Source organism: Xiphophorus maculatus, chromosome 21, assembly GCF_002775205.1.
Source record: "Xiphophorus maculatus strain JP 163 A chromosome 21, X_maculatus-5.0-male, whole genome shotgun sequence".
Lineage (NCBI taxonomy): Eukaryota > Metazoa > Chordata > Actinopteri > Cyprinodontiformes > Poeciliidae > Xiphophorus > Xiphophorus maculatus.
The window spans coordinates 11,754,912-11,779,512 of NC_036463.1; the positions used below are offsets into that span (position 1 = coordinate 11,754,912).

At 39.6% G+C, this 24,601-nt stretch overlaps 1 protein-coding gene across 2 annotated transcripts in view; it reads right to left on the reverse strand.

Moving 5' to 3' along the window:
* The window catches only part of slco5a1 (solute carrier organic anion transporter family member 5A1), a 39,005-nt gene extending 15,875 nt beyond the window's left edge, over nucleotides 1–23,130 (reverse strand). The window contains exons 1-2 of one of the 2 annotated variants that reach the window (XM_023326010.1): nucleotides 23,083–23,130; nucleotides 22,546–22,649 (exon numbers count right to left, since the gene is read on the reverse strand). Coding sequence is in view for 1 of the 2 variants with exons in the window: in XM_005797865.3 (XP_005797922.2) it covers nucleotides 21,218–22,223 (1,006 nt within the window). In the remaining variant the exon portion in view is untranslated. Of the gene's footprint in view, nucleotides 1–21,217; nucleotides 22,650–23,082 lie in introns of both variants that reach the window. The other variant, XM_005797865.3, reaches the window with a different exon arrangement.
* Between the last annotated feature and the right edge of the window lie 1,471 nt (nucleotides 23,131–24,601).

Here is a 24,601-nt window from a genome sequence, read left to right on the forward strand (position 1 = left end):
CAATTTTCAATGTTTATGTTTTTTTTTAATTATTTAATCGGGACACGTTTATATTAAGACAAGCATAAAATGCAGTAATATTCGAGCCACAGTTGCACTGAAATAGTATTTCTTTAAGATTCTAATAAGTTAGTGCTGAACATCATGGCTTCTTTATATGATAATCTCTGTGTGTGACTATGGGTACTTTTGTTTAAAACTACCATTTGAGTATATTTAAAAGCATATTTGAGTAAAGTAGTCTACTGCACTGTAGTACTGTATAATAAATTCTTCAAAATATTAAAAGAAAGCCAAAAAAATTTGATTATTAAAACTATTGCAAGCACCACTAGGGTTTGGATTTTCCTGCCATTGCAATTGAAACCTGATCTTAAAATTTCTCAGTTTATTCATAAAACAATTTATTTATTTTTATAAAGTCAGAAATTTAAACAAAGATGATAACAGAATCTTTGCTGCCACTGAATCTGACTGGTGAATTTAAACTAAAGAACTTCTAAGTTTTGAAACAAAAATTACTGCCACAATTAAGACAGATACAATTTTTCCTCATTGATGCTTTAATAACACTCTGTTCCATGTGTCTGTTTAAGTCGAACCTCTGGAGAGTTGTTCATTAACTCTGATTTATCATCCGCCTTATTCTGAGAACCTGTTCTGGGAGTGAAGGGAACGCTCTATCACCTCCAGAGGTCATTTTTCACAGCTTGCGTGTGCGACAACTGACCCGGAGGCTTGAGAGATCTCATGTCAACCTGGAGCGGCATACCTGCGGAAACCGCAGTGCAATTATGGAGTGAAACATTAACCCTCTGGAGGTGTTGGACCCTCAGCGAGGTGAGCCAAATGCTTTGTCATGTGCCAAAGTCGGAGGGAAAACTCATTAAATTTAGATAACCTTAGTTGGGCAGGTGGAAAAATCTCCTGCAGACATCCAGTGGGGAAGGAGGGAGGGGGGGACATCAAAGTTGTATTCCAGTGGGAATCTGAAGGCAAACCTTCTATAATTACACCAGGAACATGGCAGGACGTAGGGAATGCGTGTGGCTGAGGGGAATGGATTAGCACTTTTTGATTATGGTTTGTGTGCACATATGCTGTTAAATACTGCAGTCTCACCCACACACAAAACACAGTAGATATATTTTCCACTTTAGAAAATAGCTGCAAAACCACAGGCTTCTGCCACTTGCCTCCCACAGTCACACATACAACCCCAACAAAATGCTGCTGTTCTTGTGTGAAAAGGTTCGTTTCTAAGATGGAAGCATTAAAACTCCAAACAGCATGCTTCGGCACGTGTCCGGGTGCCAGTGGTTGTGTCCAAACCAGCACTTAAATGCCTAATCTCTCCTGAGACAAAAAAGAGCACATCCTCTCAGACAGATTACATAAGGAGTGCAGGCGTACACACATGCATCCTCTCCTTCTCCAACAAGTAAGTTTGCTGAAGCTTGAAATAGAAACTCTCTGCTGCCATCCGAATGCTTCTACCATCATATCTTTAACCTAACACAGGTTACTAGCCTCTCTTCTTCTGTAGTTGTAAACATCTAAAAGAAAAAATGCATTATCCTATTTTGCAGAAAGAGCTTAAATAAAGCACAAATTTTTATCTGATCTAATCAAATCGCTTCCCCATAACGGTAGAAAACAGACAAACACACATGGGTCTAAACAACAGAACCCAACAATGGGTACCAAAAAAGAACAAATATGTGCAAATGATGCAATTTTTAACATTAAATATTTCCTTTGACTGAAGTCTTTTCTTCAAGTCTCTAAAAAAATTAAAATAACAGCAGGCTCCCCATCCCTCTTTCTTTTCTTTTCTCACTTATCTCATATCTTTTTCAACTCTTTTCATGGTGCCGTTTCTCATATCCTGCTGCCTGGAGACTCAGTTCACTGCAGCAGTGAAAGCCCTCACACAGTAACAGGATATTACCTCCCAGAGACAATAAACAATAAATTAAAGCTGCCAAGGACAACAATAGGTCGGCTCTTATCACCTCAATCTTTGAAATTAGAAATGAGCTCCACAAAACTTAAACCAGTGAATCAAGCTTTGACGGATCGTTACAAATTCAACCTTATTGAAGAGCAGACATATAACAGATGACTGAGCTTTAGTGCTTAATTTAAATGTGATGGTAGATAAGAGAGTAAGTGTAATTTTAACTGAATTAAATGTTTTGATTTCTAAGTATTAAAATTAGATTGAGGCAGTCTGATAAAAGCGCTAAATTATCAAAGTTTCGCAACATTTTATTTATGCAAAAATATCTGCATACCTACTAAATTAAGTAGTAGTTTTCATGTACTCATTGCACATAATGTTAATATTGTCAGAGCTCTCCATTATGGTAGTTAGCCTGTATTTGGCTTCTTAGCAGACATGCTGCTCATAGCTAGCCAAATATAAGTGCCGCCTTAGAGGAAACATTTGAAATGCAAGTTAAAGGAGGTTTTAAAACCATCTTCAGCTTATTTTGTAAACTTGAAACACTTAATTACTGAATGCACTGTATGCAACCCGCTACCTGCAAGAGGTAGAGCAACAATCTTTGCCATTGTCAGCTTTTCCTGCAGGCAATATGGATCTCTACCCAGGGCAGCAAAGTCGCAGTGATATCACAGATGCTAAACTTTCTATTACTTTTATCATGTTTAGACACTAAATAGGCTCCATATGTTGTACACAGTGTAAGAAGTAAAAATATTTCAGCAGACTGCATTAAAGTCCGTTGTAGTGACACCAACTTGATATCAGACTCAATGTTTATTTGACCTTAATTCAAATTCAAATAAAATTTTCTGAGGAATCTGGATTGCATTTAGTTATCTTTAGATAAAAATCTAAAAGAGTTGGAAAGGTCAAACTTTAACTAAGCTTAGATTCTTGTTACGTTTTAAAACATATTTGCTAAAGGAAAATGTGAGTCAACTAATTCTTCTCCATAGCTAATTTATTAAAACAATGGGGACTGATCAAAAACAGGTCACATAAGGGCTCAATTTCAGCATATCTCGCAGTGAGAACATGTTTTTACAATGATGTGTCAACAAAACCAGAAGAATTAGTTCATGTAATGACAATTTATTCCTGTCCCAATGTGATAATTATTGATGCGTTATGATTGTCTGGACACTGTTCTGGACAATCTGTTTCTCATGCTTTCTGGTACATATGCCTTAAGTGTGTGAGTAGATAAGGAGGCAAGAGTGTGTGTTATCAGCTGAATGTGCTTCGCCTTGAACCTGCTTGCTTAATTTATCAAAAACACTGAGTCACAGCAGATTCCCCACACACTCTTGTCCCATAAAAACTGGCACTCATGAAAAGGATTGATACCCTTCTTACGTGCATCTAGATCCCACACTAAAATAGCATATTTTTCCCCAATCTCAGTATACTTTAAAACCCATTTTGAGATTTATGAAAGCTTTATTGTATTTGAGATAAAGAAAGAAGAGCTTTAAGACTTAAAAAAGGAGGTTACCTTAGGTTGAGAAAAGTATTCAAATCATGCCACTTAAACTGGTGAAACCTGTACTTAGACTATGTTGATTACAGATTCTTGGGGTAGAAAAACTCACCCAGGGTGCCAATCATTCATGACCTGCCAAACTTCCTGCCAAAGTCATAAGACACTATTTAAAAGGAAACAATAATTCCAGACTTTTTCATTTCACTCATTCACCGTTTAATATTTTGTACCTACATTTCCAGGTACAAAAGAAGCTGCCTGCAACCCACATCAGTTCACAACCTGCCTGAGAACATTTTGTTGAACTGGTGAAAGCTGACCTGATCGCAGCCAAATTATTCTCTTTTACTCTTTTGAGTTTTCATCCTTTCATGAAATGAGCTGAATTTGTCAGTTTTTTGAAAATGTCAGTCAAGGTCCATTGACCAACGTTTTTGATGTGTATTGGTGAATTTGAAGATGTTCATCGAACTTTTATGTTTGTCACTCGTTTCTCAATTGAAGGTGTTTTAATTACGTTTTATTTTTGCGCTTTTAGGATGTAAAGCATTTTGAACTCCCTTATTGCTGAAGTGTGCTATACAAATAAACTCAACTGATTGAATTCAGCTCTGGATGGGAATAAAGCAGCAACCTGTGCAGCTGTCTCTTGCACTAAACCAGACTGAATTTCAAACTAAATAAAACAAAGTGAAAGATTGAGATGAACGTTTTTACAGCAGAGGCCATCCCTTAGATACATCCTTTGCTAAAAAAGCCATAAAACAACTTCCATTCTGCACATTCTGGCCTGAGTCAGACACACCAGGTGCATCAGCACTGTCGGTTGCCAAGCAGAGGTTAAGCACAACGTATGGCCCTTTGGTTGCCCTCCAAACTCCCTCCCGCCAGAGATGGCAATATTTTATGCCCTTCGGCATGATTGCATAACTCCATCTTGCCGTTCCATCCATCATGTTAACAACGTTCTGCCCCACTGGAGGACAAAAGGGGGGTCATAAACTGTGCCTTAAGCCTTGCTCTGTCCTGCCCGCCTGGCACCGAGGGAGAATAGTTTGGGAATCAATGGGGTTGGGTTTGGAGAGCTGCATTCGGGCCTGAAGGGGTGGCCAGCTACAGAGCCACCGGATTGAGGAATATGCTGGCACAGCAGCAGCATGCGCTCCATCGCACACAAAAATCTGACACACATGGCTGTGGGTGGGGAGACGTCACAGGGCAGCAGGGGGTGCATGCCAATGAAAAAACCCATGGCGCCCACAGTCTTGCTTACAATTACACAAAAGACCTTCTGAAGGACAAAACGTTATAGACTTTTTATGGTTTTCTACACGTTTGGAGGTAATGAATCTTTCATTCAAAGAGCACTAAATCATTATTGTAGGCGATATGGGAAAGTGATTCCTTCCCAACAATGCTCTGTGCATTAGTGATCTATTCAAATGTGAAGAAAGTCATTTTAGTGATAATAAGAAGCAGAAGAGAATATTTTCAGATTAAAATACACATGAAGGATGAACATATAGTGTCTGATACTTCACTCACACAAAAGGGGAGGGTGTGTGACAATGTTCAGAATGAAAGAGGAACATGCTTGCCGGGTGTTACAGTGAATCGCTCGGCCCAATTTCCAGTGTGATGATTAATATACCAGTGTGAGGCTGGAAAAGATAACGACATTTAAAACAAGATGCCATGAAGCGAGAAAAGCTAAAGAAACGAGAAACTGGTGTGATGAAACGAACATCTGAAAACAGAAACAGAGGCAGAGCTGCAGTCTGTAGTGACTGATCCTGCTGTGTAACTGAGTGATAAAGCTTGCTCAGCAGCATCCCTCTTATATCTAACCTTCAGGGACCAGCACTGCTCTGTTGTCTCTGCTTCGCCTCCTCCGCACTCTGAAAGAGCTCTGCTTCGACGAGCAGCACTGACTCACTCTGAGCTTGTCTGAATGAATGACAGCAACAGCAGGAGTGAAAAAAAGAAAATAACACACTGAAAGAATTGGCACAGCCGTCTTGCAGGAGAAGAGCTACTAAAGCTTTGCTACTGATATTCTGACTGGGTTTTGTAGCTATCAATATGTCCATCGGATCCATGAATTTAAAGCTGCATTACAATGAAAAAGTCACCATCAGTCCCCCACCCAACCATTTGGGTGACTTCTTCTCACCAATCAACATAGATTTAATAAAGAAAGCAGCTAGTACAAAGATTATGTGACCTTGTAAAATTTGTTGTGCTATTGTGTGATGAAACAACACAATGGAGCACAAGATTGAGGGGGGGAAGTAAAATAATACACGGGTCAGTCACAGGTTGGATAAAAAGTGCCAGGACAGCAATTTTTAAGTCTTGCCACAGATACTTAGTTGGATTTGGTCAAGTCAAGTCTATTAATATAACTCATTTCAGCAACAAGGCAGGTCACAGTTCTCTACATGATAACACATACAGTAAGTTTACTGATAAGGTGACTTCTAAAGACAGGTTGTTGGATGGGACTTTATTTGGTGGTATTGAAGTAAAGTAGGCTTAGCATAAATGCTTAGCATATTTGACAGATATATGTTGATTGAAAACTTAGCATTTTGCTTCCACTTCACAATTAAGAGGACCGTCAGTACAACAAATTTGTTTGAAGATGTTTGCTGCTGTGTATCGAAGAGTAATCTGAACCAGATTCATGTTTTTTGCTGTCGTACCTTTTCTGTTAGCATGTGAGAGGCCACAGTCCCCATGCATGCCCTCTGAGTTAAAGAATAAGGTTAGGACTTGTAAGAAGACACTGCCATGTCAGCAATTTGTCATGACAATGCTGTCATTCCCCCTTTTCATAGTCTTTCTTTTTTGTCTTGCCTCATATGCATGGTGAGGTAAAGAGAGGTCACATGACTGCAGCTATGCCTAGAACACAGGGATACACTGAGGACTCTTGCTCTCTTTCCAACACCAGTAGCCGCATGGATCATCTATCATACAGCTGTCACCTGCGGCCATGCTCTGCAAAGAGCCTCTGGCATTGGGCTGAATTCTCCAGTGCAGCAAATCAGAGTCCTAAATTTGTGCTGCCACGTTTCATACAACTGATGTGGTTGCATAAAGCAGAACAGCTTATTCAGGGTTTGTTTCTGATTGTGAAAATGGAATAATATCCCAAAAGGAGAATGAATAGGTAATACATAATGTACACCATAGTGTCATGGCTCTTGTGTCATTCTTTGGAGACGACGTTATTGCATAGTCTTTTAGAAATTAGACAGCTTCTTTGTAATTCCCTGACGATAAGTCTGAGGTCACTGCATTGCTGCCTACCTTCCATCCCCAAGGTTTGCTTAAAGGCTGCCGAGGCTTTGTGGGTTAATAAGGAGGTGGAGTGGTGCATGATTCATTAAAACAAAGTCTGCAACCAAAGACAGGAAACAAATTACGGAGCCAGTATCAAGCCTCTGGTGCACATATTGAAGGCTGACAACAGAAGAGATGTTAAAAATAATGATTGGCCATACAGTGCCTACAAGAGTATTTTATCTTTGAGCTTTTTCACACTTTCTTACATTTCATCCACAAATAGGCCTGTCGCGATAAACGGTAAATCAATTAATCGTACGATAAATTAAAACTATCAACGTCATTTTAATTATCGACATTATCGTCTCTTCCGGCCCTTTTCTCTTTCTGTTGATGACACCGAATGAAAAAAGGCTCAACTCCGGTGCTCTCCGCTGACTCCTCCCTTCCTCATTTTACTTAGTGTAAAGCCCAGCGCACACCAGCTGTCGGCCGATTGTCGGCCCATTTTCAAAACCTCAGACCACACATTACCCCACAGAAATCCTAGGTATAAAGGTTCGATCGGGTTCGTTCCTGCTGTGTGGTGTCTAACAATGGGCACAAAATAATGGCTACAAGTCCAGTTAACTAATTTTAAAACCAGGCATTAATCAATGCTTTACTACAATCTACCTGCAATGCATGTGGCTAGTGGCAGCGTAAAGTCCTGACTGAATGAAAATCATTATAACCCGTTTACGTCACGTTAACGAAGAACAGCTGAAAAGTTACCGGGTTTATCAACTGCGGTAGCAATTTCGCTCCAACTCCTCCTCTTGTCATTTCTATATTCTTTGCATGTTGAATAAACATTAATGTTGTTTCCACGTATCATCCGCTGGACTTCGGGTTGCGCCGTGTCAGCTGTTTGGGATTCCCCTCTATAATTTCCCCTCAGAAAACACGGAGGAGAATCCGGGCTTTCTGATTGGCTACCTGTCACATTCAACATGCTGAGTTAAGATCCCAGTCGGGGAAAACCCTGATTTAGATCGGAGCGGCAACGACGATCTACCTTAACACACCACACAATCTTAGGAAGACCAACCTGCTAAGAGTGTCTTAAGGGGAAAAATAGGAGCAAAAATCATGTAGTGTGAATTATTGCATCAGGTAGTCGATGTGCCCATCTTCTCTATTTAAATCTAATTATTACTGAAGGGCAATATAATATACGGACTTCATAAGCTGCACTCATTTGGTTGAATGCAGTATTTATTTCCACTTTGGCTTTATGTTGTTTAGTTTTTTTTTTCAAGTGAGTTTTTTGTTAATGGAGACTGAGAATCCATTTTATTTTTTGTTTTGTTTATTTTGTTTATCAGCTCAAGTGTTAAGTGTTCTTTTGAAAATAAAGTGTATCTATCTTTGGAAGGAAATCGCATGCATCATTTCCATTAAATCAGTGTAAAAAGGTCTTCAAACAATCTTATCGTTTATCGCAATAATTTTTGAGACAATTAATCGTTGAGCAAAATTTGCTATCGTGACAGGCCTATCCACAAATCTTAATAAAATGTGATTAACATGCAAAATTTTATGACCAGAAATGTAAATTAACCATTCCCAATTGTCCAAAGGATAATGGGGAGAAGGGTCTATGTACATGGGGGGGGAAGTGAATCATATGGAATTTGGAGACAGAATAAAATATAACAGGGATACAAAAACAGGCCAGAGAAAAGCTAAAGATCCAGAAGGCTCTGCAGATGAGTGAGAAAACAATTAGAAAGAAGAATAAACTCAGCTTCTATCAAGTCAAGCAACACAATTCAACACCAAGCTCAGTAAATTAAACTGACTTGGACATTAAGTTACAAACAGCGCACCACACAAACAGTTTGCTCTACAGATAGAGAATGAATAGATAAATTCTATGCAGTTGCTGATAGCTCTGAAACTAAAATGTGTGAACCTGGTGAAGACTATTGGAAAATGGAGTTTTCTTGGGCCATAATAGCAGATGATTAGCTGAAACCACTATCTAATTAGTGATAGAGTAATGGTAGCACATAAATTATGATGCGAACTGAATCGTCAATAAGTCCCATCAAAACAGGGATAAATGCTAAGTTCATCAAGTTCTTCAAGAAACTTCTCTTGAGTTCTCTGAATGAAGACTGTGGCTGCATTTGTTAGTTTTAAAGTTAAGAACTAAAGACAAAACTAAGTGCATTTCAGAACATCATAGTATATTGTTTTTTTAACAAGGTTAATGCCATACATTAGAAACATGTTCTGCTGGCGAAATGCAGAAGAGACAGCAGTATTGGACTCTGACTATATCTGAAAATGTTCAATCTTAAAGAACAGTTGATATTATGCATCAGAATGCCATTAATCAATTTAAGATGTTTTATGAATCCATTTTTCCTCCTGTGTGTTAGAGTATTTTAAAGACCTTGAATAGTAGAAAATCGTTAAAAGAAAAGAGACATATGCAATGGCCACTTTGTTAGGTACACCTGCTAAATTGCTTGTTAATACAAATGGTGAAGGAAAGAGACTTAAGTGACTGAATTGTTGGAAAACAAATGACCATTGTGTAAACACTACTGCCGATTTTACTGTTGACGCTGATCATGTCCTCTCCTTTATGACCACAGCATACCCATTTCCTAATGGCTACTTCCAGCAGGAGAATGCATCATGCCACAAAGCTTACATCATCTCCAACTGGTTACAAGTTCATTATACTCCAAATGGCCTCCACAGTGAATAGATCTCAACCCATCTGACCTCCTTTTGAACGTGGTGGAACAGGCCATGACGATTTTGTAGAAAATGAGTGATGGTAGCACATCAATTATGATCAAGAGCTCTAAGGAATGCATCCAACACAGGATTAAATCTGTCCAACAGAGAAGTAATGAATTTCTGAAGGAAGAAGAGGGTACAACCTAGAAACTACTAGAAAAATATAGAATATTTAATTTGATTTCTTGGGACCAACCCAAAACAACCAGTTGTCTCAAGACACACAGTGGAGTTCAGATCCCAAGTTTAAGAGACAATCCATGTACATTTGTGAACCACAGAAACCATTGAACAAGCAGGCAAGTACCCAAATAGTACCGACATAAATTTCAGGTCGCATCTTATGGGAATGCACTAAGACGATGAAGGTTTTAGTGGATAATGCAGAAGAAAACCCCATCATCCTGTTAGAACAGACGGGTGCAGACCCAGACCATTGTTCGATCGGGCCTTGTTAGCACTGCTTGAAAGAGGCTTTCAGATCAAACATTCTGGCATCACTGAGTGACTTTCTAGCCATTTATCTTGAGGCTTTACAGTATAAACTACCTTAGCAACTACTTTTTAGACTCCAATTCTATTCAAACCATTAAAGGAATTAGACCAGAGGATATTTACTTATACTTATCTACCAACCCTGAATAGGAGTATCTAGTTTATTTACTTTGGATCAACATTATTAGCTTTTTCTTCTTTTGTTCTTTCCTTTGGTTTGTTATTTTGTTTGTATTTCCTTTTAAATCATGCTAAGCACTTTGTATTGCCTTGTGGCAGAAGATGTGCTATATAAATAAAATTGCCTTTACATTTAAACCTTTGAGACAAAGCATGGTTAATAATAAGGGACATAAGAACTTGATCAGCATCTGAAAACTGCCTTCCACAACCCAACATTTCCCACAACCCACTTCTAAACTAAAATAATCACATCAGTGACTCTTTCTTCAAATGGCTTTGGATTAACATTTATTTACTGTGTGGAACCAAACGCTCTCACTGCATAACAGTTCAAATCTTTGTCACAGCGCATAAAACCATCCAAACAGTACACTGCATTCATTTTTCATGCCAACTAAGATACTCTCCATGCAGGGGTTCCCCACACACACTTTGCTAAATCAAATATTTAGGAAAAAAAAGAAGTGAACGATGGGGTTTTCTCTATATTTAGCTTCTCCCCAGTTGCTTTCAACAGCCTGAGGTAACAGTCAGCCAGTGAAGCAGCACCAACACCACAAGCAATGCACTTTTCTTTCTTCACTGATTTCAGATCCAAGAGAATATGCTGTGCATGGCAAATAACTGTTAAAACCAGTGAATCAGCTGCTCCACAAAGAAAAAGGTGTAGCCTGGAAGTACACTCCTGAGGGACCCGTACAACCTACACTTTTCCTTTAGTGTGCATTAGAAAGGTCATATATCAAAAACTTAATCAACATTTTTTCAGATGCTATTGCTGTTGTAAGCCTTCTGGGGCTGCACTGACAACAGAAGACGGCAAATCTGCTGCTGTCAGAAATCTGATCAGACAGAATTTATTTAAGGAGCCAAAGGCTGTGAGACCATGAACAAAGGAAAAACACTCCAAATCAACCAGAAACATGAGAGATGAAGAGAAACCCAGTTTGTGTAACGATGCATATCAGGTCAGAGCGTAGTTGTCCCCTCTCCTGTGCTCCATGGATACATGTGACAGGACCACTAAATACTCAGCTAATAAAGACAAAATCGGGATATTGGACTGACTTTTAGAACAGGAGTTTGCAACTCCTTCAGTGCTACGGTCCTGCAACTTTTGGATGGCTCCTTGCTCCATCACACCTGAATCAAATGATCAGGCCTTAGCCAAACTTGCTGATGTGGCAGTGAATTCATTCAGCCTTTTGATTAGAGTTGCAGGTCCCTGGTTTAGAACAAGATCCTTTGAATTAGGTGTTTCACTTTACTGTTGTTACCTGATGTGCACCAATTTGTTTAAGTACCCACTAGCCTTGTTAAAGTAAACTTGTACTCTTTTAAAAACAAACTGGGCAATCACCATGCATGCAGAAGACAGTCCGCTCAATTAACCAGGTAATAACTTCTTACCAATGTAACCTAAAAAAATGCTTTTTGGGCAAAATGCATATTTAATTGAAATTTTGCAATTTCGCATTTTGTAAGTTTTAAAGTCTGTATTTTTGCTTCAGTTCATGTATCACAGCCCAAATAAATCACCAGGTTTTTATACCTGACAAGTGATTTAGCAGCAGTGGTACTAAAAATTGCTCTTCTGCTCTGAATTAAAGCCAATTACATCAAGTTGGATTTATCTGTAAATATTACTAGAAATTATTATCTTTCTTGTCATGGCAACCCACTGTCATCATTCTTTTCAGAAGATATATTTCCTGTCATATACACTATATTCCAACAAATTGTGGTTTCTGGTTGTGCAGACCAGCTGACGCCTATTAAATAATGAGAGATTATGATCCTTGATCAAAAACAAAATAACTGAGTGACCTCCTACCATCAAATAATATTTGTAGTTGCATAACCATATTTTTTTTTTACAGCATACCACGTACAGAACGTTCCCAAGAGGAGCATCAGCTTAAGCTTGGCCAGTATGAAATATTTCATGGCAGATGGCTCATTTTCTTACACTAAAAGGCCATGTAGGAAATGAGCAAAGGGGCACAAGACCACCAGTGCCAAACAAAGCCATGACAGAGCTGAAAAATCTGTTGTATACAAATATCTGGCCCATGTACTTTGTGTTTTATGATGCACACAATATTTTATTTATTTTTTTATCTATGCAGTTACTGAGTTTTTAGAAGTATGTACAGTTGAGACAGTTACACTTTTAATTACCACCCTCAGCCTTGGAGATAACATTGCTGGATGAAGGCCTGTTGTAAGCAAACGCATGAAAAGGTGAAAATTATTTGCAATGTTCGAGTAGTCTCTACAACTGTACATTTTTTTCAGCTTTTCTTTTCCCTGAAAGAAAAAAACAATTCTCCACATTTCTATATGCTTCAATACTGGAGCGTCTTTCAACGGCACAGCATTGAAGAACTGTTTTTCTTCCTTTGTGATTCTTCTGCTTCAAATTGCTGCACATCCTAACAGCTCTTAGAAGCCTTTCACTCACTGCCACATTTAGTAAATCCCTTTATTTAATTTAACTAATCCATCATCTTTAGTGGGTTTGCACGTAATCCAACTTTCTTTTCAACAAACATGATTTCTGTGCTAAACTAAATGTTTCTTGTTCAAATATCTATTTGAGCCTTCTTTTTGCAGTAAAAAAGATTATATATGTGAGTAAGTAAAGCACAGACTAAGACTTAAATGCAGAAACTGAGCTTTACTTTCCACCAGTCACATTCTTAAAGAGCTGTCAAGTCAAAAAGCCATTCCAGCTGAAGATTAGTCATCAAATTTGTGGGATTAAAGATACGATAAGTTTTTTTTTTAAACAGAGCCTTTTTTACCTCTACATTGTGGAGGAAAAGTTTCTGATTATAACAGAAGTGTGTTTGATGATAGCTTTGGGTTTAATTTTATTCCTCCTTTTACCAAAACGTGCCCACTAAACAAGTTCTGCACTGATATCCAGAGAGCCTGTTTCTATTCTTTGGGGTTTTCTGTGCATATTTAATGTTCCAGCATTGGAGAGGGTGGAGGAGAAGCGTTCCGCTGATGAGTGGCCATGAATAAGGCATTTGGACCGGGGGTAGAGCCACATTATTGTCGGGGGGCTGCGAGTGTGAATCCATTCGAGCAGCTTGGGTTTTAGTTTGCCACAAGCTTGCACCTGCAGCTTTTCAGACTCTCATTGCCAGACATGGCACAGAAATATGGTTCTTGGTGCTGAAGCTGTGTCCTTTCAGCTTCAGCCAGGAATGTACCATCCAATTTCACTCCACCAAGACTGCCTTTACTGCTTAAGAGGGAAAATGACCCAGAAACAGCGCTGATCTCACACCTGGTAAAGTTCAAATTAAATGGTTTTAAACAGGGATTAGGTTTTGTACTTAGGATATTTATTACTCCAAGAGTATAAATGAGCTTTTGTTATGAGGCACCATCATATGTAGTTCTTTGCACAAATACAACCTATAACAAAAAAATATTTTCCAACATAGAGACTTTTTTAGGAGATTGAGTAGTGGAGGAAAAAAACAAAAACATCTTGCTTTCACAAAACGGCAAAACAATGTGTAGCATTATATATTCGATTGATTTGCTTTTTGAGGACAGAAACTCACGCAGTTACCATTTCATTAGATTATATCTAAAAGTTGAACTTCACGACATGTTTTTTGTATTACGATACAATATATTATTGGCCAAACATCAAACATGAATAGGAGGAATGTTGAACAGCATCTTACCCAAGAAGACACAAGCTGGAAATTGAGACTGTAAACCTTCCCAAAGACATTACATAACCTACTGTCAAACTACATCCCATTATATGCAAAAACATTGCTTTTGCCATCACAATTTCTTTAAATCAGCCAAACAGAAAAAGGTTGACAAGCCTGGTGCTTTGCAGCTTAGGTACGTCATACACATGGATGAACAACTCTTCCTGTCAAATGAATGAATGAAACTACAGTTGACGACTCACATCTCATCTGCCATGTCTATGCAAGCACAGATGTTCAAACAATGTGGCGCAGTTGCAGGAAAACCAGAAGTATATCAGGAAACATTGAGCACATCTACAAGCCAAGGACAACGCACACACTTTAAAACATAACCAAACCCAAAGCGCAGGTGCACTTATGCATCTCCGGAACAAGAAACCCAGCTGTTCCTTTTTCCCCTCTCATTCACGCCCACTTCTACTGGCTCACAACAACTCTATACTTGTATAAATACTAAGAACAAAAGTGCAGTATGCATAATTATTTAAAATAGTCAATTAATGCACCATTCATCTTCTTAATTGTGGACACTTCACAAAAATCAAAGTTAGAATCTTACTAAAAATCAAAGGTTACATAATTCAGAATAAGCTTGAAGCTTAGTGAACAGCACAGAGTCGACCCTCATCCCCATCTCTGCACATTTAAGGTTACATTTCCATCTTGACTCACAATGCATAATTTCCTTCCAACTTCGATGCATGGGAATGTGTGCATGCAAGGGCAAAACAATGCTCCCCCCCTGGGTTAGGTCAGAAATGTTTACAGCCATCCATCTCAGCCAAAGAGAGGCCCATCATGTTCAGGAAATTCAGTGCAGAGTGCAATGTCCTGGAAGCAAGGCAGAAAAACTCAGGGACAGAGAAGGTTAACATCTATATGGTAGAACGATTACAAATTACACCAAATGTGTCACCAAATTCTTAAGATTTACATAAAATTCATGAACATCTTTCTTTCCGGGAGTTTTCCTCTGGTCACAGGTCATCACAGCATCGCAGAGGTCAAGAAGAACAATAGCCAGACTGTTCCTCAGCAGGCTTAATGCTTCCTCCTACTCTGCCTCCCGGCCTCTTACAGAAAAATAACTCCCCTACTACTGGCCTAAAGGTTGGATCAGCATGAAAATAGACTTTAAAAGGGCTGAGAGTATGCATAAGTAGACATGACAAGGGTGTAAAAGGAAAGGCAAGATGTCCAAGTTGATTCTCTTTGGCATGTTGGACAGTAAGCGCCAACACAGATAGATATGTTGAACACCAAAGCAGCTTAGTCAGCACAATAGCAGAAGCCTGATATTCATCACAGAACACACTGATCCCATAGCAAAAGACAAACAAGAAGTAATTAAAGACAGAAATTCATTTCTTAACAGATAAGGGCGGCTGAGTTGTGCTACAGAGGCTAATGAGCGTAATGGAGGTTAAAGGACTTGAAATCTCTAGAGCTAGAAAAACGAAAGTATTCCGTTGTCATTTCTTAATTGACTGAGTCTAATCAAACTTGTGTTCATTCCTCTTGGAAAACATTTGGAGTACACGAAGATCTAGGAAATATTAAGTAAGAAAAACTTTTATCAGAGAGCAGAAATGATTGGAAATCTACAATATTTCTTTGAAAATCTATTTTAAATATTTGCATAAATATAGAATCATGTCTATATCATAAAGAACAAAGCCTCTTTCAGCAAGTAGCATAATGATCCCAAAATCATGAAAGGGTAAAAAAGGACAGAAATAATAATTCTGGGGTATTTTATGTTCAACAATTTATACTGAAGGCACCAAAAAGCAGTGATCAAATATTGCCTAAAAATATTTCAATTAAAGTGTTCCAGGATACTTAAAGAAAGGTTTTTTTGATCAAACCAAAGTTTTATGATAAATTTGTTTAATTGCAGAGCTGTTCAATTAAGTTATTTTTTATATCAACAAAAAGCTTTTTTAGAGTGATTGGAATAAATATCGATTATCTGACCTTAATTCAGCCAAGTAAGTTTTCGCAATTAAAATTAAACTTCAAACACATTTTAACTGCCAAATCAAAGATTTGATAAGACGAGAAGGAGAGTCTGCTTCCTTCTCGTTTACCAGGAACAAAGTCTTTCCTGTCATAAAAAGCCTTTCATATATTTTCCTGAAGAACCTTCCCTTGCTGTCAAAACAACTCAATTACAGTACCAACTGTTATTTAATACCGATGTAAAAACTAATTTACAGTTATGGCTGAGACTCTGCTTTTATAGACCCAAACACACCCCCACACCCAACTGTTCCTTCTCTCCTCGAATATCTCCCTCTCCCTCCTCTTCCTCCTGCAGGGACACGTTTTAAAAGCACATGCTGTCACTGGTGGTGCAGGATCAGCCTCACAGAGGTCAGCGGTTCACGCAGGGAGTCATAGTAATCGTACAGTAGTGGCTAAAGCTGTTTGAGCAGCACGCAGCTAGAAAAGGTCGTCCGCTGCTGAGTAACCCTGACTGTGCTCTGGGAAAGGGAGCAGTGATATTCAAGCCGCATGTGAGGAGAAGCCAGAGGGACAGTGATGAAGCGGGGCCGGCTCGTCATCTATAAGCATGCCAGCGTTTTGATGGGGCCATACCTTAAATTCGAGACTGAAACACGATCTTTCATCTGGATGGGACAGACAGGGGGCAGTAGAGACGAGTCCTCCAGGGACATGTCTGTGTGTGTGCACATTCTGCATTTGCTTTGGCTGCAGCAAAACAGGACAGCACACACAGTTTGATGAGATTGACTCACGCCAGGGCAATGACAAACACAGAGGTTTAACTACAAACTAGCACTCAAGTGGTGTTTGTTCCTTCAATCTGCAAGAGAACACGCCGCACACACTTTCAGGGGAACTTAGTGAGAGCAAATGTTCTTTCTAAATTTGTCCACATAAAACACACCCCCTGTGTCCATGCGAGCATGTCTGGCTGCACACAGAACTGCTCTTCAGAACCTCTCGGCGGAAGTCAAATATGTCCTCATAAACCGGTGCCCACCTTTTTTTTTTAAATCTCTTTCCTTGCAGCTTCAACAAGCCTGCTGTGTTAAATGCTGGCTCTACCCTTGTCCCTTCAGGAGCGCCTAATAGACATTAATAATGCAGAAAAAACCAATCACACACACTTGCATTTTCGTTTTCTGCACTGCATGCTTGTTAAAGCAGAGGCAAAAGGGATCCATTAAATTCGTCCTGCAGAAAGAAGGACATGCGGCGCTGCCTGCAAAGGAATTGCGAGGCTTAGACAGCGAAAGGTTACAAAAAAGAAACATAGTGCATCACATGATGCAAGACTGAAATTTACGCAGACTCTGGTGCAACTTCTTCTGAATTTTCATGCAAACACAAGGCAGGAATCACATGGACCCAATCACTAATGTCATTCAATACCGAGAACAGTTTGTCGGCATCATTTGGTTGTAAATCTCAATCTCCTATTATATCCTCAGGTCACAGGCTCTGTCTGGAGGCTGGAATAAATCAGGGACGGGACAACAAGAAGTATGTTTATTGATCGGTAAGATCTTGGAGACGTGCGGTCGACGCAGGAAGAGAGAACGAACAAGCTGACACAGCAGTAAACGAACAAAAGCGATTAAAGTTTGTCCTGCTTTTATGGCACTGTTAATCAGCTGACCTGATGCAAACTTTAGATAAAATACAGTGGCTATGGCACAGTGCCTCACAAAAGTATTCATACCCCTTGAACCTTTTACACATATTGCCACGTTATACTCAAACCTTAGTGTGTTACTTGGTTTTTACGTGACTGACCAATGCAAATTAAAGCACAATTGTCAAGGAAAATAATATATGGTTTAAGATTGTTTAAATAAAAATAATAATATTCCTTTATTTAATCAGGTAAACCCCGTTGAGATCTAGATCTCATTTTCAAGAGGGACCTGAAACAAACTTCACTCCCAGTCAGGGAATCGAACCCCAGTCTCCCGCGTGACAGGCGGGGATACTCACCACTATACTAACGAGGAGATAAATAAATAAAAGTCTGGTGTGCCTCTGTGTTCAAATCACTACAATGTAGCTTGTAAACACTTGTATGTGTAGAGTTGTTGTCCTAGTGGGAGATGAACATCCACACCACTAAAGTGTTTTAAACAATGTGTCAAAAGACTTCTTCCACATCTGTTAGCATAAAATGTCCAAAGTTTGGGATAATGTTTTATAACGCAAATCGGCCTCCACAGAAAAGCTGATGTCGACTTGGTTGCACTGGATTTTATTTATATGTATCAGGATAAAAAGGGTCTAAACATGCAGCCCACACTTTTCAGATTTTTATTTGCTTCAACTTCATTCCACTTCACAATAATGCTCTACTCTGCTCTAACACATTGGGGTTTGTGGTATTAATGTAACAATATGTGATGAAGTTAAATCATATTGAATATGTTTGTTGCTACAGCAAAGTGGGTCAGGGGGTTTTGTGTCTCTCCAATGACACAAGAAGTACCCCCTCACTGTAAACCGCATTGTCCCAGAAAAGCGAGCTGCTCCTCCCCTTTGGGTTGCTACAAACTGAGATGGGCTTTACATTCATAAGATGTGAGGAAATATCTCCTACAGCGATGGGTAACCTATATCCGGATATAATGAATTTGGAGATATATGGAAATTGGTAAGTGCAAGCACAGATGCAGCTTCATTCAAGCATGAACTGACTCAAAATACAACTAAAAAAAAGAGGTAAAAATAGCAAAAGAGAGCAAATAACACAACTAACATCTAGTTACCATGGTTATCTGAGTGGCTGCAACACAAACCAAGGACGTTTTCTTCACCTATCTGCTCCCTCTCTGCCATGTGAGAACAAATCTTTGTTTTCCCCAAACACTGCCTTACTGGAAGGAAGTGGATGATCCCCCTACGAGTCCTCTGACATAGCCACCAAGGTCATGAGTGCAGCTTCGCAGGGAAATCTGGGCAACAGTATATCTGTAAGCATTGATGCATTACCTCTGGACCACCTTACTAAAGTGAGAGCAGGAAAAGAAGTGCCGAAGGATCTTTTCTCCCTTGTTTTCAGTGTCTGGTTCAACAGCTCTGCTGCACTGGCTCCCCTTGACGCATGGATCAGATCAATGCTGGGTCTCAAAGGTAGGCAACGAATATGCTCCATGAGGCGTGCGATACCTCAGTGAGTGCCAAGTCCCAACACTGTGGTCAATGTTGCGCAACTGTTTTAACGCCTTTTTGTCTAGCAGAGTTCAACTAAAAGCCTAAAAAAAACGCCTGAAAGATAACAGAATAAAATGTCTGTATTTGCATTAAGTCTAACATTTATTACCTTTGTCAACATGTGGATCCTTCTCTCCTGTTGTATTTTACATTTTGTATCACAACTGACCTAATAATACCATGCCTTGCATAATCATTCAACAAAGCATGAAACCTTTTGCTTTTTGTCAGGTAACAATTACAATTTTCAAGGCATTCTGTCTCCCTGGGTTAATACTGCCACCCTTACTGCAGCAAGCCTCTTAGGTTTTTTCACATAATCATACATTTTCAAATTTTGACAAAGATTATAAAAGGACTTAAATCCAGTCATTGACTAACACATGAGTATGCTTTGAACTTGTTTGAAGGTGAACATCTGTTCCAGTCTAAAGTTTTCTTCCAGGATTAGCCTGCCTTTACTTACATCCATCTTCCCACAGACTATGACGAGTTTCCATTTTTCAGTTTCAGGAAAGCATCCCTGCAGAATGATTGCATAACCGCCATGTTTCATTGTGTTTGGTGTGCTCAAAGTAATGTGTAGTTTTAGGTTTTCTCCACATAAGAACAATAAGAAGTGAAAAGCATCTACTATTGTCACCCCTTTGTGTTGATACATCACATAAAATCTTAACATACAATTTCTCGCTGTAACAGGACAAAATGCGGACATTTAGGGGGAATGCAATACTTCTTTTGGCCACAATACAGCTGGAGCCATGTTAAAATGACAATGATATTGACCTCTTTATTTGTGGCTTTTTTGTGGCTTTTTGTGAGAACCTGTACACAATGTGTGAGTTCTCCAAATCCCAACAATGCAACAACAAAAATCCAGACAGATACAAGTTGAGATTACGTCTGCAGTCAGGATCTTCTCCATGAACTATGAGAGGAATGTGACAAGCAGCACAGCAATCTTAATTTAATAAGGTCACGAAAGTTCCAGCATACCAAATAAATATATGGATACTATGTAATGAAATGCCTGAATGGCTTAGGGATGAGCAAACGATCATGGACAAAGAGAAACCAACCTGCTACCATGGAAAACAGAGCAGTATCCTGTCAGTTCTTGTTAGACAGGAGAGCAGCTTTCATTACAGTCGACAGACTCACCTAAGATCACATCTGTATTATGCACAAATACTCAGAAGAAGATGTGAGTGGCCCGTTGTCCAAAAGCAACTTACTTTTGCATTTTGTTCATGTCTATCATACGTTTGACTGCTCTGCTCTGGCCTGCAGTATTTTTGTCCACCTCAGGGCTATGCAGAGGTCGCATGCCACTCAGATTAAATCAGAAGGACAAAAGCTTTGCATTGGCATGCAAGCTTATATCGCCCTGGTCAACATGATGGTTATAAGCTGCCTTCTAAATCTAATCAAAAATATAATCAAATCCATTTTGATGGCAATGAAATCAGCTTGGTTGATTATCAAGAACTCGGCATGCTTCCAGTCACATACCAGACACAGGTTGTGCCGTCAACTCGGGACTGGTGAGATTACTCAAGGAACATTTGCTTATTCATTACAAATACATTACAGGGTTGCTAAACCATTTTTTTCCTGTCAAAATTCCAAAAAATTCCACACTCAATTTTCCAGAGTTTATGGTAAATGTTTACCTTTCAGTATGATTGTACTTCATAAATAATTTTACCTACAGTCATGATTTAAAGATGGCTGGCCAAACAGTTGGACATTACACAAAGACAATAAGATAGGGTTTAAAGCTCAGTCTATTTCTTTCCACACTATTTGTTTTCCATTATTATGCAGCCCTGAAAAACCCCTAAACTCCATACTTTTCCAGATAGAGAAGGATCCTTGAAATGGACCACCCAACTCTGCTGCAACATCTTAAAAACCAAGTAAATTAGATAGACCAGAGCTTTTCTGTCTGGTTGCAATGATTTCACATGTGCCATCAAATCCAGCTTCTCTTACCCAGGTACAAAGAAGCGTTTTCTTTCTTCACGTTGTCGTCCAGGTAGGTGGGCCCCAGGGTGTAGATTGGTGTTGACCCCATGCCAATGAGTATCTGAGCACAAATGAAAAGCGCCACATAGAGGTTGTGCTCATTGCCCTCCTGATCTCGGGGGCAAGACGCCACTTCCATCTCCCGCCTGCTGCCGTTCTCGCTTTGGCAGAGGCCTTCGTGGCCCGCTGACGAGTTCATCTCCTGGATCTGGTATGATGGGGAGATGAAATGTGGCAGGGAGAACAACGCCGCCCCCACGGCTATCACGACACCGCCAACGGCCAGCCAGCGCGGCCTCTGACCCCTGCCGCCAAAGTAAGAGATGAAGACAACCACCAGCAGGCTGCCGATGTCAAAGCAGCTGACCAACAGGCCAGACTCAGAGCTGCGTAGGCTGTAGCGCTTCTCAATGGTGGTGATGACACTGCTCAGGTAGCCCGAAACCATCAGGGACTGAATGAAGGTCAGGTAGCACATGCAGAACAAGAAGCAACGCGAGTCGCTCAGGATAACCCGCACACACTTTCTGGCCGGGATCTGAATAAACCGGCTCAGAGAGAAACCAAGTTTTCTGCCTCTGAAGCCAGCGGGCCTGTGACCCTCCACCGGCATGGAGCTGCTCAGCCCCACCATGCTGGACATTGAGGGGGAGAAGTCCATCCATGAGGAGGGGGATTCCGCCTGGCTGGATTCTGGGGTCTTGAGTTGGAGGGCCTGGCTGTCCTCCACGGCCACGCAGGAACAAGTTGTACCAACCTGCTGAGGGTGTGCAGAGGGGCCAACACCATGCTCGCATGGTCCATTCAGGATGGGTAAACTTTTGGACTTGAAGCAGTTTTCGGCAGAGACGTACTGGTCCTGAAGCTCACGGATCTCCATGGACTCGGACAGATCGCTCCCCGTCTCGTCGTGGTCTGATGAAGTCATGGCGCAGCTGGAGTTGAATCCTTGTGTCCGTGGTAACAGGTCCATCAGTAGCCAGTGCACACAGCGATATTGTAGATGTGGTGCAGGTTGCTGAGGTGGACAGAAGACTTTCTGGCCAGTAGGACTGAGACAGACTCAATGCCTCTATTTATATTCATGGTTGACTCCACATTTCTTATCCCAACAGAGAAGCCCTTCTAGAAGTAAAGCTTTGGGACTTGGACATGCTTGGACATCTTTAACAGTTGTGCTTTCTTGACTGATGACAATAGAGCAACACCTTTTTTCTATTTTTTTTTTTTTTTTTACAAGTTGAGATTTTCTAGAGACCGTTTTGTCAGCATTTGATTCAAACTGAACATGTTACCAGTAAGAAAACGATGATGTCACATGTTGATATTGACTTTATGGCTCTTTGTTAGACAGCAGCCTGGCTTAAATATTTCCTTTGTCACATAGCTGTGCAGCATCCTGGGGAATAAAAAAAACACAGTCAATATGAAGATTTCTGACGACGGTATGTTTAAAAATCTGTAAAAAAATAAAATACTTTGATATACCATGTTGCTGTTTTTACTGGGTGTCGAAACGGGATTAATATCGCTATACAATTTCATAAAAATATGTCCTTAAAAATGTAAACGAATAAAATTCTAAATAAAAAAAATACAAAACAAGTTCTCTGCCAACGTGTTACGTTAATACATTTTAATTGTCTTATTTAATAACAAAATGTAAAAAAATAAACGGAGAACAAAAGACCACGCTCTCCACGAACATCTCAGACACCACTTTGAGAATAAAATCAACACAAATTCAACCCGAGCCTTATTAACGACACATTTGCAACCTTAAAACCCGCGTCGAAATAACTGACGGTGTGACTGAAGGTTGTTATACTCACAGCGGACCGAGAGGAGAGAGGTAGCCTGTTGTTCTCCGCTCAGCAGCCACTCACTGAATGAAAGCTGCTTGATGCGGATAGCGGCTGCTGCTGCTGCCGGGGAGGAGGAGGAGGCGATGGTTCGAGGACTGTCGGAAATTCTAAAGATCTGTCTTTCAATAGTAATTTAGAGCAGGTAAAGCACTCTAAACTTTGTCTTACGTGACAAAAGTAGCTGACAATAGAAGGCAATTTATTGACTGTGTAATTTTTACGATTATAAAAACAAAAAGTTGTTTTCGGGACATTCAGTCTCACCTTTAAAATGTATGCGTCTTTAAAAATATATGAATGAAGAACACTCTGTGATTTTGAACAGATTAAGGAATATGACAGCACAGCAGTCTCCTCAGTCGTTTTACTTGAACTTTATTTAAAGAATTTGCCAAAAGCTACCATTTCCCCCAAAAAACATTCATATTTACAACTTCGAGACAAAAACCCAAATATGGATTTGTTCCTTACCAGTTAGCCGGCTTATCAAATGAATGACACGCGTTTCTGACGCGAGGAGGAGTAACCCTAAAGCAACCAAACACTGGAATTCAATCAGGTTTTTAATTGATAACAATAAAATTATTCAATGGAGAGCCTCGCATTCAATTAAATTCAATGCCTATATTTGATATTTGAATGTGACTCACTCCTCTGGGTAGCATATGGCTTTGGGAGAGTTGCTACCACAAAAATTAACTGCAATATCTCTTTAAGATTCAGTTCTACTGTAAAGACCCACAGTCTGAAACATTTCTGAATTAAGCATGTACTTATAGAGTTTGCGTTCACAACTACTCGCATGATTTTACACAATCATGTGCAGATGACCTTTAATGACTGTTCTAATTGAACTAGAGCAAAACCACAAACTGAACTTTTTGTGGCTTTCTTTCTTTAATGACTGTCTTCTTGCCACTCGTCCATCAAGGCTAGATTTGCAAAGTGTCTCAATAGTTGTCCAAGATCACTTATTTAAACTTTGTTTTCTTTTGCTGAGTGTTATTATGTCTATTGATCCATCTGTGACACTTGTTAAAATGTTGTTTATCTTCTATTACTAAATTATTTTCTCTCTCCCTTATTAATTTTGTTGTTTTTAAATGTCTGAGCCTTTTGGATGTGCTATCTGCTGCTGTCCTTTCTTAAATGAAACTTCATAATTGAGTTAATTAATAAACTACGTCTCAGTTAACGATGCCTTTTAATCTTCAAAACAACAATGGTATGGTAACAGAGAGCAGACACCTATCGCTTCTGTATTTTATTTATTTATTTATTTATTTATTTATTTATTTATTTATTTATTTATTTATTTATTTATTTATTTATGTGCAAACCCCGCTTATTTCGGTGCTCCGCCAAGTACGCCGGTGTGTAAATGGAGGAGAGCCCGCAAAACATAAAGGCGTCTTGATCCTGTTGTTTACGCCACAAAAGTCAAGTCGGAACATATATCTTCGTGAGCGACTTTTTCTGTTCTTCT